The sequence below is a fragment of the Lepus europaeus genome, chromosome 12, assembly GCF_033115175.1.
Source record: "Lepus europaeus isolate LE1 chromosome 12, mLepTim1.pri, whole genome shotgun sequence".
Lineage (NCBI taxonomy): Eukaryota > Metazoa > Chordata > Mammalia > Lagomorpha > Leporidae > Lepus > Lepus europaeus.
The window spans coordinates 5,115,282-5,127,625 of NC_084838.1; the positions used below are offsets into that span (position 1 = coordinate 5,115,282).

The 12,344-nt window shown below is 66.4% G+C and overlaps 1 protein-coding gene across 3 annotated transcripts in view; it reads right to left on the bottom strand.

The window, feature by feature from the left end:
- USP20 (ubiquitin specific peptidase 20) overlaps positions 1 to 12,344 on the bottom strand; it is a 34,327-nt gene that overhangs the window by 1,688 nt on the left and 20,295 nt on the right. For all 3 annotated transcript variants that reach the window (XM_062207383.1, XM_062207382.1, XM_062207384.1), the window contains exons 9-24: positions 11,260 to 11,373; positions 10,443 to 10,521; positions 8,255 to 8,702; positions 7,720 to 7,860; positions 7,358 to 7,473; positions 7,015 to 7,187; positions 6,341 to 6,435; positions 4,948 to 4,981; positions 4,818 to 4,863; positions 4,088 to 4,268; positions 3,297 to 3,423; positions 2,855 to 3,024; positions 2,694 to 2,775; positions 2,368 to 2,476; positions 1,669 to 1,771; positions 544 to 615 (exon numbers count right to left, since the gene is read on the bottom strand). In XM_062207383.1, the coding sequence (XP_062063367.1) occupies positions 544 to 615; positions 1,669 to 1,771; positions 2,368 to 2,476; positions 2,694 to 2,775; positions 2,855 to 3,024; positions 3,297 to 3,423; positions 4,088 to 4,268; positions 4,818 to 4,863; positions 4,948 to 4,981; positions 6,341 to 6,435; positions 7,015 to 7,187; positions 7,358 to 7,473; positions 7,720 to 7,860; positions 8,255 to 8,702; positions 10,443 to 10,521; positions 11,260 to 11,373 (2,090 nt within the window). The remainder of the gene's footprint in view (positions 1 to 543; positions 616 to 1,668; positions 1,772 to 2,367; positions 2,477 to 2,693; positions 2,776 to 2,854; positions 3,025 to 3,296; positions 3,424 to 4,087; positions 4,269 to 4,817; positions 4,864 to 4,947; positions 4,982 to 6,340; positions 6,436 to 7,014; positions 7,188 to 7,357; positions 7,474 to 7,719; positions 7,861 to 8,254; positions 8,703 to 10,442; positions 10,522 to 11,259; positions 11,374 to 12,344) is intronic.

The following is a 12,344-nucleotide window of genomic DNA, read 5'->3' on the forward strand; positions in this document are numbered from 1 at the left end:
GGGGGCCATGGGCGGGATGGGGTGGGGTAGGACGGGTCTGGGCAGCGGGGCTTCGGGGTAGAGGGATGGGGCAGGGCAGTGGGGGCCGTGGGCGGGGTGGGGTGGGGTAGCACGGGGCCGGGCACTGGGGGCCATAGGCATGGTGGGGGTGGGGTAGGATAGGGCAGGGCAGCGGGGGGTCGTGGGCGGGGTGGGGTAGAATGGGTCCAGGCAGCAGGGGCCGTGGGCAGGGTGGGGTAGGAGGGGCAGGGCGGGGGGGGGCGTGGGCAGGGTGGGGTGGGGTAAGAGGGGCCGGGCACTGGGGCTGTGGGCGGGGTGGAGTGGGGTAGCACGGGGCCGGGCACTGGGGGCCATAGGCATGGTGGGGGTGGGGTAGGATAGGGCAGGGCAGTGGGGGGTCGTGGGCGGGGTGGGGTGGGGTAGGACGGGGCCGGGCACTGGGGGTCGTGGGCGGGGTGGGGTAGAATGGGTCCAGGCAGCAGGGGCCGTGGGCGGGGTGGGGTGGGGTAGGACAGGGCAGGGCACCAGGGACCACGGGCGTACCCTGCTTCAGCTGCACGTGGCCGCCTCCTTTGGTCTGGGCGATCCTGCTGTTGTCGATGGGCCCGGGGGGCTCTGGAAGAGACAGCTCAGGCTCAGCGCCTCCAGGCCCCACCCCCACAAGGCAAGGGAGCCCCTCCAGGGCGCCCTCAGAGCCAGCTAGAACCACACCACGGCTTTGGACTCCAGCATGGGGGGCGGAGCCGGTCAGGGCGGGCAGTGCCCTCCCCCTGCAGGCAGTGCCCCAGCCAGTCCCCTCCCCAGGCGCCTCAGTCTCGTTTAACCCCCAGCAGCCAAGGGAGATGAGGGCTGTGTGCAGAGACCGAGACTTTGGGCGGGCGAGTGTCCGGCTTGGGTCGCGGCTGGAGAAGGCCAAGGCCAGCACCCACACCCGGGCCGGGGCTTGGGACTCTGGCCGTCGGCTCCCAACCACGGCACACCCGGCTGAGCCGGCAAAGCTGCCCACTCCGACCAGCGGGCCCAGGCGGCAGTGGGGGCCCGCCCCTTCCCGAGCATGGGACCCACTGGCTCTGCCGACCCCGCCAGGCCACGCTCGTGGCGAGGACGACCACGTCCAGGCCGGAGCTGGGCTCTGCTGCTCCTGCTGGGGCCTCCGGGGCTGCCAGGAGCTCCCGGGGATGTTTCCGTCTCTGGCTCCGAGGGGTCAGACGACGGAGCGGCCAAGCCCTGCCCTCCCCCTCTCCGTGGTTCTAGCAGCTCAGACCTACCGCCTGGGCAGCGGAGTGGGCACAGGAGGGAGGCCACAGGGGATGGGGGCAGGGGGGAGGGCAGAGCAAAGGCGGCTCCCTAGTCCCAGGAGGCAGCACAGACCCCGCCCAGCCTCCCCTGCAGGGACAGCACAGACCCCGTCCAGCCTCCCCTGCATGGACAGCACAGACCCCGCCCAGCCTGCCCTGCAGGGACAGCACAGACCCCGCCCAGCCTCCCCTGCAGGGACAGCACAGACCCCGCCCAGCCTCCCCTGCAGGGACAGCACAGACCCCGCCCAGCCTGCCCTGCATGGACAACACAGACCCCGCCCAGCCTGCCCTGCAGGGACAGCACAGACCCCGCCCAGCCTGCCCTGCAGGGACAGCACAGACCCCGCCCAGCCTCGGCCGCACTCACCGTTGTCCTTGCCCTTGACGAAGGCCTCCCACTCCCGGAACCACTGCATGCTGATGCAGTAGATGCCGCCAGGCGCCTCCTCGGCCTGGAACGCCTTGTTGAGCTGGGTGGGCGGGAGCGCAGGCTCAGCCCCCCCGCCCTGAGTCACCCCGCCTCTGCCTGGCACCAGAGACCACTGGGCGCAGGCTCAGCCCCCCCAGCCCTGAGTCACCCCGTCTCTGCCTGGCACCAGAGACCACTGGGCGCAGGCTCAGACCCCCGCCCTGAGTCACCCCGCCTCTGCCTGGCACCAGAGACCACTGGGGACATCTCAGTGAGCCTCTCCCCGTAACTGTTTCCACTAAGCAGGACCCCGCGGTGGGCACTGCTGCCCCCTTCTAGACGCCACTCGCTGGTCTTCTGAGAGCACCCTTTGTGATGGCCACGAAGCAGAGCCCTTGCTCCCACCGCTCGGAGACAGGCAGCATGGCCCCGCCCACACCCCACACCCCACACCCCCGTGCAGGACCCAGCTCGGAGTCCCGCCTCCCAGCTTGCTTGTTCACTTATGGGGACCCCGGGCCCTGTCTGGGGGCCGTCGTGGCTGTCACTGACACTCAGGAGGCAGAGGCCAGGGAGGGCCGGGCTGCTCAGGGACCAGCGTCCCATGGCACATGTCCCACAGCACACATCCCGCCCTGTCCCCCAGCCCGCCCCCACCTTGATGAAGGTGTCGATCTCGACCCTCCTGCGCTTGGCCAGCGCCTCGATCTCCACCTGGCAGATGGAGCACACGTACAGGTGGTTCACGGCGGGGCCACCTCCGAACCTGCACAGGGCGGGGCGGGGCAGAGAGACGAGCCCTGAGGGGGAGGCCGGGGGAGGGGGGCACCTGCGTGTCTGCCCTGGGCCCGGCGGGGCACTGTGTCACGGGCAAAGGCCAGCTTAGTGCTCCCTGCTCCTGGCCGGGGGGGGGGGGGGTCCCCGGCACTGGCCCTTCTCCCACCCCCCTTCGCTGCCCAGAGGCCGGCCTGGAAGGGCCTCACCTGTTGTACAGGTGCTCCCAGACGTTCTGGGGCAGGATGACGACCAGGTCGTCGATGTAGTGGTACTTGTTGGGCGGGATACCTGCAGAAGGGTCAGGCAGGGCAGGCTGGGGGCTCAGCCCGCTCGCCCCGCCCTCGCCCTCCCACAGAGGGCGCCTCACCTCCGTGGGAGCAGAGGAAGGTGTGGTTGGTGATGGGCCCTGGCTCAGCAAAGGTGTTGAACTTGTTCAGCCACTCCCGGGACACGTAGAAGCGCAGCAGGCTGGGCTCCCGCATGGTGGCCAGCGACACCACCTGCTGTCGCTCCCGAACAGCCTCCTCACTGCTCTTCCTGGGGCCGGGAGGCACAAGGAAGCAGCTGAGCCTGGGCTCCCTGCTGTGCAGGGGGTCACTGGCCAGGCACGTGCAGGGCCACAGGGAGCCCACGTATCCACGCAGCCATCTCTGCAGGCCGTCCCACTGGGACCACCACTCTCATACCAGGAGTCTTGGGTGGGGCCCCGGGGCAGCCAGAGGCCTTTCTCAAATCCCGAATCCTTATTCTCCTGGCTTAGCATCCGTCCAGCCCTTCCCGCGCCTGGCCAGCGCCCCGAGCCCGCCCACCTGTAGAAGAGGACGTAGGCTTCGGCATTCTGTACCACCGTCTCGTGGACCTCGGTGACGTACTGGTCGTCGAACTCGTACCACTGCCCATTGATGACGTTCTGGCAGTAGGCAACGTAGTGCCCGCCTGGGGGGGGGACAGAGGCTACAGGGCCTGGGGAGTGCCCGCCTGGGGGGGGGGACAGCAGGCTACAGGGCCTGGGGAGTGCCCGCCTGGGGGGGGGGTACAGCAGGCTACAGGGCCTGGGGAGCACTCGCCTGGGGGGACAGCAGGCTATAGGGTCTGGGGAGTGCCCGCCTGGGGGGGGGGACAGAGGCTACAGGGCCTGGGGAGTGCCTGCCTGGGGGGGGACAGCAGGCTACAGGGCCCGGGGAGTGCCCACCTGGGGGGACAGCAGGCTACAGGGTCCGGGGAGTGCCCACCTTGGGGGGACAGCAGGCTACAGGGCCCGGGGGGTGCCCGCCTGGGGGGACAGCAGGCTACAGGGTCCAGGGAGTGCCCGCCTGGGGGGGGGGACAGCAGGCTACAGGGTCCAGGGAGTGCCCGCCTTGGGGGGGGACAGCAGGCTACAGGGCCCGGGGAGTGCCTGCCTTAGGGGGACAGCAGGCTACAGGGCCCAGGGGGTGCCCACCTTGGGGGGACAGCAGGCTACAGGGCCTGGGGAGTGCCCGCCTGGGGGGACAGCAGGCTACAGGGCCCAGGGGGTGCCCGCCTGGGGGGACAGAGGCTATAGGACCCCAGGGACGGGCACGGCAGGGGAGAGGCTGCGCGGGCCAGCGGCCAGACTCACTGCCAGCCGTGCCGTGGTGGCAGATGACGGACAGGAGGTCGTAGGTGGTGATCTGCGAGGTGCACTCCTTGGCCAGGAAGGGGCGCAGGTCGAGGCCCTCCAGGGGGAAGGAGACATGGCTGCTGATCTTGAACGAGTACATCACCTCGTGCCGGAAGCGCTTCAGGTGGATGCACAGGACCTGCGGGGCGGGGCGGGGCGGGGTCAGGAAGGCTGCCCAAGGGAGCCAGGCCACTGCTGGGGCCCGCCCGCAGGGGTCACCCACAGGTTCTATCCAGGGGCTCTGGCCAGGCCCTCCAGGAAGCTCTCACTGGCCTGCCAGGCCCAAGGATTCTGCAGCCCAGCTGTGTGGGCACTGACTTCCAGAAGCTTCCCTGCCAAGCTTTCCCAAACGCACTGAGCTCTCAGCCCGCGTGGGCTTGGCCACGCCTCCTGTGCTGGGGTCTTGCCTGTCCGTCACATCCTCAGACAGGTGTTCCCTAACAGCCCGGCCGGGCCTCGGCCTCCTCCCCACTGGACTGTCTGCAGGGGCCCAGCTGCCTTCCTCGAGGCCTCACGACCCCACGCCTGCTCAGGGGCCTCAGAAACACGCGTGACAAATACGCGGAGCCCACGCAGAGGCCACCGAGCGCCAGGGGGACGGCTTTCACCGAGGCGGGATCTCCAGGGGCTCCCTCAGCACCGAGGGCACCAGACGTCACGCCGCGTGGACAAGGAGCCTCCCGCTCACCTCGGGCAGCCGGAGGACTTTGCAGTACTTCACTCCATTCCGCAGCCTGGGAGGAGGGGCAGCGAGGGGGTTGGTGTCCCGTGGGAGACGGAGGGGTCACCTCGGGAGGTCGGGGGGCAGGCGCACTTACTTCTTACACCGCTCACAGCTGTACATGTTGTCACCTGGGGCGGGAAGACCAAAGGCCGACGGTGAGCAGGACAGGGAGTGGCGTAAACACTGGGTGTGATAACATCTGAGCACTGAAGGCCGTGTCCAGGCCCCAGACAGACCAGGAAAACGAAAGTAGACCTAGGATACACTTGACCCTGGGAACACCTGGACTCCGGTATGGATCTCATCAAAAACAAGGGTAAAAGGTGAAACCAGGGGGTGAGGGGCTGGGGAGGGCAGGGGCAGTCCTGTGGCATAGCGGGTCAAGCTGTCACTTGAGACGCAGGCATCCCAAATCAGAGCACTGGTTCAAGTCCCAGCCACTCACTCCGCTTCCAGTGCCGCACCTGGGAAACAGGAGAGGATGGCCCAAGTGCTTGGGCCCCCGCCACCCACGTGGGAGACCCGGATGGAGTTCCAGGCTTCTGGCTTTGGCCTGGCCCAGCCTCAGCCATTGCAGCCACTTGGGGAGTGAACCAGACGGAAGACCTCTCTCTCTCTCTCTCTCTCTCTCTCTCCGCCTGTCTGTCTGTAACTCTGCCTTTCAAATAAATAATCTTTAAAAAAAAAATGAAGCAACCCAAGGGGCAGCCTCTGGTGGACGAGCAGGAAGGGTGGTCCAGCCACAGCACGGATACGGGGACAGAAGGGGCAGAGACACTTGCTGCAGCGTGGAGGTGCCTGGGGGACGCTGCACCCAGTGCAGTTAGGCAAGCATTGTGCGACCTCACTTCCATGAGGTCCCTAGAGCGGTCAGGCAGAGCAGGAGGGGGCCAGGCGGGGGGACCGGAATGGGCAGCTGTCTCCGCGGACAGGGTTACACTCGGGAAGACACAGGCGTTCTGGAGAGGGACGCGGGGGCCTGCCCAGCAGCCAGGTCTGTGAAATGGTTACAGGCGGGCGCAGTGGTCACTTGTACGTTGTGTGTATTCTACCACAACTGAAATCCCAAAGGAAAATGGTGTGCGGGAGGCCGAGCGCTTCTGAATGTTAACAAGGTGCTCATCAGCCAGGAAACAGGGCAGGCGGGACACATGTCGCCAGGGCGAGGGCGGGACACACGTTGCCAATGCGCTGACAACACCCAACCTCATCAACCATCAGGAAAATGGACATCAAAGCACAGTATCACTTTTGTCCACCAAACCAGTGAAAAAACAAGACAGGTCAACACCCAAGGGTCACAAGGTAGGGTTGGGAGAAGACTCAATCCAGGCCTAGCCTGGCAAGTGGCTGGGAGGGAACTCAACAGGTTCCACTTCAGAAGCCCAGCCCAGCCACATCTATGAGCCTGGCTACACCCTGGTGGCCTGAAGCATGGGTGCGAGGGGTCCCCAGCAACCCCCACCCCTGCCAGCCAGGCCACTCACCCTTTAGCTCGTCAGCAGCGAAAAAGGCAGCGAGGCAGTCCTCCAGGGTGACGACGGGCCCCCAGAACCAGCTGGGGGTGCAGGACACCACAAACCTACAGAGGCGGGTCATGGCCGTGTCACCAGGGCCTGGGCCAGACCCAGATTCTGGCTGAGGTCTGCCCAGGCCTAAGCCCCAGGAGGAGCCTGAAATCCCAGAGGAGGGGAGGGGGACACGGCCAGCCTCCTGGAGGCAGGCGCCGCGGCATCCGTGGGCAAGCAGCAGCTCCTCTCCTTGAGCCTCGCCTCTGTCCTCTGTGAAGGGGCCGGGGCACACGGCTCCTCCAGCCGGCCACTGCGTCCCTGGCATCAGGCGGGTAAGCAGCCACGGCTCACGGGAGGGCTCCGGAGAGCTGACACTCTCCCCGAAGGCTCGGCCTGCGCCCCGGCTGCGCCCCTGCTCTAGCTGCTACTTGGTCACTCCCTCGGAACTGTCAATGCAGGCTATCCCATAGTGGCCAAGAAACAGCCCCTCACACCACCGTCTAGCAAACTCCTGGGCCTCAGCTCCCTGCCCAACTTGCCCTGCCCCTGCAGTGCCCGCGCGTCTCTGTGTGAAGGCCGTCCTCTGCCCAGGAGAGCAGCGGGCGGGGGGTGGGCCCCGCTCCCGTCCCAGTGGGCGGGGGTGGGCGTACCGTCGGATGTACTCCACGATGAAGGCCAGCCAGCCCTGGGCGGCGTAGCTGTCCCCGCAGGCGCCTGGCTTGGCCGGCACGTTCTGGTAGATGGCCGAGTGCAGCTTGGCCAGGTCCTCCTTGCCAGGAATGGGCAGTGACAGGTCCTGGAACGTCTCCACCGTGGTGGACACCTGTGGGGTTGAAGGCAGCCTGACGCCCGCCCAGCCCCAGCCCCAGCCCCAGCTGCAGGAGGGGCAGATCTCCAGACAGGGGACACAGGAGCCCCCCAGACTGACAGGCAGTCAGCCCCAGATTAGGGGGCCACTGGCAGCCTGGCCCTCCGCGTTCCTGGGGCACCTACCCGGTCACAGGTGAGACACTGCACAAGGCTGAGGATGGAGCCATCGAAGATGTCGGAGATGACACTACGGTAGTGCTGCTCCTTCCGCCTCCGGCTGCCGGCACTCGGCACCTGGGCTGGGGGCACAGCATGGGACCAGGTCCAGCCCCCACCTGCCCCGCTGGGGTGAGGCGCAGGCCCGGGGCTCTCTCGGCCAGATGTGGGGTGGAATCTTTACAAGACTTGTGACTGGCACACGACACCTCCTTACGCCTCAGTGTCACTGTGTGTAAAATGGGCCCCTCCACTCGGGCCCCAGGGTGCTGTGGGAGGGGGACACAGCCCAGCCCCCGGGGTGCTGCCCTCCCCGCCTGCCTGCGAACCTTTCTTGAGCACATACGACGGCCCCACCCTCACAGGGCTTGCACGAGGAGGGCTGCTGGGCAGCTTGCCGTGGCCCTCGTGGTGGTGGACGGGGCTGCAGGGGCGAGAGGAGCTGCGTATGTGGGCGTCGTTGTCCGGCTCTGGGGGCAGAGGAGGCCACGGTGGGTCAAGGCAGCCATCAGCCGGGCCAGGAGCCCCCGGCCAACCCCAGGGCCCGTGCGAAGAGGACCTGCGAGCAAGTCCTAACAGGACTGAGGCCTGAACCGGCTGTCTCCCCCGCCCTGCGCCCACCACCCCTGTGGGCCCAGCACACACAGGGGAACAGACTTGTCCCTTCCATGTCCAGCTGAGGGCTCAGGGCTCCAGGGCTGTGTCCGGCCCCAGCCTTATCGACTATGCAGACCTGGACACGCTGTCCCGCCTCCGGAACCTACGGGGTGTGCCTAGCGGTGGGACCTGCTCCCCACTGTGGCACCGAGCAAGCAGGGCTGAGCCTCCTCCCAACAGCCCCACGCAGCCCTAGCTGTCTCCCACCTGGCGTCCGGCAGGGGCTGGCGGAGCGCGGTGATGGTGGCTGGGTCTCTGCGGGCTGCTCGTCAAGGGCGGCCATGGCCGTGTCCACATCGGCATCTTCGTCCACCTGCTCCGAGCTTGTGCGCTGCTGGCCCCAGGAGAACTTCCGGTCCTTCATCCGCTCCTTCTCAGAGATGGCACGGCCCGCCTCGTCTGGGATCAGCAGCTCCGTCTCGGCCTGCGAGCCGCCCCCGCCACGCCCCTGCCCGTCACCCTCACCCCGGTCGCTGCTCGAGTCACAGGACAGGAACTCGTCCTCTGACGGGCTCCGGTCGCCCTCCCGCTTCTCCTCGGTGTCGCTCGAGTCTGAGTCCCGAGCCTCTGTCAGCGCGGCCGCTGCCGCCACGGCCGGCTCCTTGAGCTCCTCGTGCAGCTGGTCCATGAGGCAGCGCAGGAACTCCTGGGTGTCCTAGGACCAGGGCCTGCGTCAACGGCCTCCAGGGACCGGCACTGGGGACAGCTGTCCTCTCCCTCACCCTCACCCTGAGGAGGGCAGAGGCGCAGAGGGGCTGAGGGCTCCCCCCAAGTCACAGAGCTGAGGAGTGGCGGAGCCCCCACGTGCACGTGCCCCACTCACAGGTGCTTCACGGGTGGGGGAGCATCGCACCCCATTCAGCCAGTGGTCATCTGCTACCTGACCGAGAGGCCAGTGGGGCGGGCAGGGGGATCGCAGCAGACACTGAAGGCAGGGGCCCACGATGAGCAGGCCAGGCCGGCCAGCCCCCACACGCCCTCACCCGCCTGCCTGCACCAGGGCACACCTGTGGCGGAGCCCCTTTCCTGCAGACCTGGGCACAACACGGACTAAGCTGCCACTGGTCTCAGGTGAAAGCAGGCTCCACGCTGACCACTGTGACCGGGTTGCAAGCCTGGTGGAAGCAGAGGCCCCCGGCCTGGCCCCGGGAGGTCACAAGGTGGCAGTGGCGGCCAAGGCTGACGGCCGGGGTGCTTGGGGTGTTCTCCCTGGAGAACCTGGGCTCGGGGCCAAGCCAAGCACCCCAAGTGTCCAGGCAGGCGTCTGCAGAGGAGCTGGGCCCCCCGACCCCCCTGCAGGGCAGGTCCCTCAGGCAGAGCCCGGCACTCTGAGGTGTGGAACCTGGGGCTTGTTGGGCAAGTGGGAACAGCCAGAGGCCACGTTCACGCCTTGTGTTTTTGCTTGTAACACCAGTGCCGTGTCCCCTGGCAGATCCTCAGTCGGCTCGGCAGCACAGACCCTCCGGCACCACGGCTGCTTCTGTCTCAGACTCAGAAGCGACCCAGGGGCCAGAGAAAGGGGTGCTGCTCCCGCACGCAGCTGCGCCACCCAGCAGTCATCCAGCCACGTGGCCGTGGCCTTGCCGGTCCCAGGGCCAGCAGGGTGCCTCATGCGGGGCGGGGAGGCAGTGCTGCAGGGAGGGGCGGCACCTGTGAGGACACGCAGGGCCGCGCCAGGTGGAGCGCCGTGACTGGGTGGCCTTTCTCCCCCAGAGGGGGTGCGCGGGCGGTGCTGCTCGCCCCTGAGGATGCGCACAGACGCGGCCAGCAGGGGGACGGTGGCAGCAGGGGAGAGCACAGGCCTCCCCGAGATGCCTGCTGCCCCATCCGGCCCACGTTCAGGCAGGCACGCAGGTCCAGCCCCTCTGGGCAGGACCAGCTGGGAACCCATTCAGCCACTGGTTATCTGCTTCCTGTGCGGCAGCCTGGCGAGGGGCGGGGACTGGACCACAGCACACAGCAGGGGCACACGTGTGACTACTCTAGGCTATGTCTTGGTCTCATGATTTTCATTCAACAGAGATATAGTTGATTTCAAAGGTGTTCTCTAGGTTGAAAGTAAGTTGAATCAAGTGTTTTTTTTCCTTAATGAAATCCCTCCTACGTGCCAATCTGAGTGTAGTGCTGGAGGTGGGGACTCTGTGTCCAGGTCGTGTGACCAGGCCAAAGGACTTGGCCCCCGAGCCTCAGTCTGCCCATCTGTACAGTGGGGTTTAACACCTGGGGGTCGCTGGGAGGCCCCCACATATTCACATACATGAGGGGCTCAGGTAGTGAGGGCCTGGTCACTGGGGCCTGCCTGGCGATGCTGGGCTGCTGCCACCACTGTCCACCCTGGCCTGGCTTCCAAGTCAGGCCTGGCAGAGGAGGCCCCTCTGTGCCCTGGGCAGCTCACCTGCTGGGCATAACCTCGGAACATTGGGTTGACCAACTTGATCCCGTGCGACAGGCTGGTGGGGACCACGTAGCTTGGCCTGAGGGGACACAGGCAGGCGGCAGGCTGCTCAGACACAGGCTGTCCTGAGAGCCCCAGGAGCCCTCACGCCTCCACGGCTGGCAGGGAGGCCAGGCGGCAGGTGCCCCAGCCAGGCGGAGAGAACAGACGGCACCTGCCCCCACTGGGCTGTGACAAGTCCGCCAGAAATCCCACTTCCCCTCTGGAATGTTTGTTGTGTCTTTTCTCATTCCAGAGTAGCACGTGTTCATCACTGGAAACCCAATTTCAAGCAAGTGCAGACCCGGATCACCACCAGCAAGGGCCCTCCCCAGGCAGGCACCACGGAGACTCCCAGGGCTTCCTGGGAGAACACGTACACAGACTCACACTTTCTCTGACACAGCTGCATGACACGGCACCGAACCTTCCGCCCGGGAGCCACCCAGCAGCCTCGGACCCTCCCCGGAGAAACCACCTACCCCATCCTCTGGGCCAAAAACCCGCAGCACACAGAGCCACCTCCCGCGAGCACCCACTCGGCGGTTGCAGCCCAGACCTGGGACTGGTCCTGGAGGACCTCTCGGCCCCCACAGATACCTGCCAATGGCCACGAGCTTCAAATTCTGACTCACCTTCCACAGGCTGTGTGGCCTTGGCCAGGTGCCTAAAGTTCTTTGCACCCCAGTTTCCCCGCTTGTAAACCAGGGATGGGTGCCCCCCAGGATCAGGTGAGGCGGGGCCGCTCAGGCTGAAGCCACAGGAGGTCCCCACTCACCGCTTCCTGTGCCAGACCTCAGAGACCAGCTTCTGGTAACTTTTGCACAGGGCTGGCTTCTTGTCGGTTCGCACCAGGCCTCCACACTCCAAGAAGAACTGGGTCAGCGGAGGGCTGCGGGAGGGAGGGCATGGTGAGCCAGGCCACAAGAAGGGGCCTGTGGCATCATTTACGAGGAGTGGGGTAGACGGGCGCAGCCGCTGGTGCTCAACCTGGCACACACAGTGGCCTCGTGGACCCTGAAGTGGCTGCGGGAGACCCTGCCCATCACAGGCTGGACTGGTGCTCCCGAAGCTCACAGACTGGGACCCCGGGGTGTGGCTGTGTGTGCACCCAGGGCCTCACAGAGGGAGTCAGGTTAAAGGAGGCCCTTGTAAGAGGAAAGGGGACACACACAGAAACACAGACACACACGCGCACGGAGGGAGACGCTGCGAGGCCCCGGCAGGCATCAAGGAGGCAGGCTTGGCGAGGAACCCCGATTTCCAGCCTCCAGGACCGGGAAGAGAACGTTTCTGTTGGTGTCACCCAGCCTGTGGTCCTTTGTTATGGTGGCCCTGGGATCTCTGCCAGCAGGGATGGGAGGCTCCTGCTGGGGTCCTGCCAGGCCAGGGGACAGCCCTGTGACCAAGACCCACCAGCTCCTGCTCCCCTATGGCCTAGCCTGCAGAGACCTTCCTGCCCACACGTTTTTAAAGCTGTCAGAAATTTAGCTTAGAAAAAACAGAAAATATAGACAAGCAAGATGCCTTCTCTGAACACCTGGGCGCTCCTCCTTCCAGACTTTTCTACGCATTTCTACCCATCCCCTGCCTCCCCTCTCCACATGGGTACATGGAGTCCCTCCCAGGGATGAGCTCATGGGGTTGGCAACTTACCCCCAACAGGAAACAGTATCCCCCCACAGGAAACACTATTGCCCCCAGACAGGCAGCGCCACCTGCGGCTCTCTGACCCCGGCTCCACAGTCCCCAGGTTCTGAACCCTTCCTGCTCCAAGAACCGCTGCTCCTGCAGCCCAGGCCAGCACACCACTGCGGACACAGCCCCGGCATGAAGCCCCAGGACGGCAGGCAGCCCCGCCAC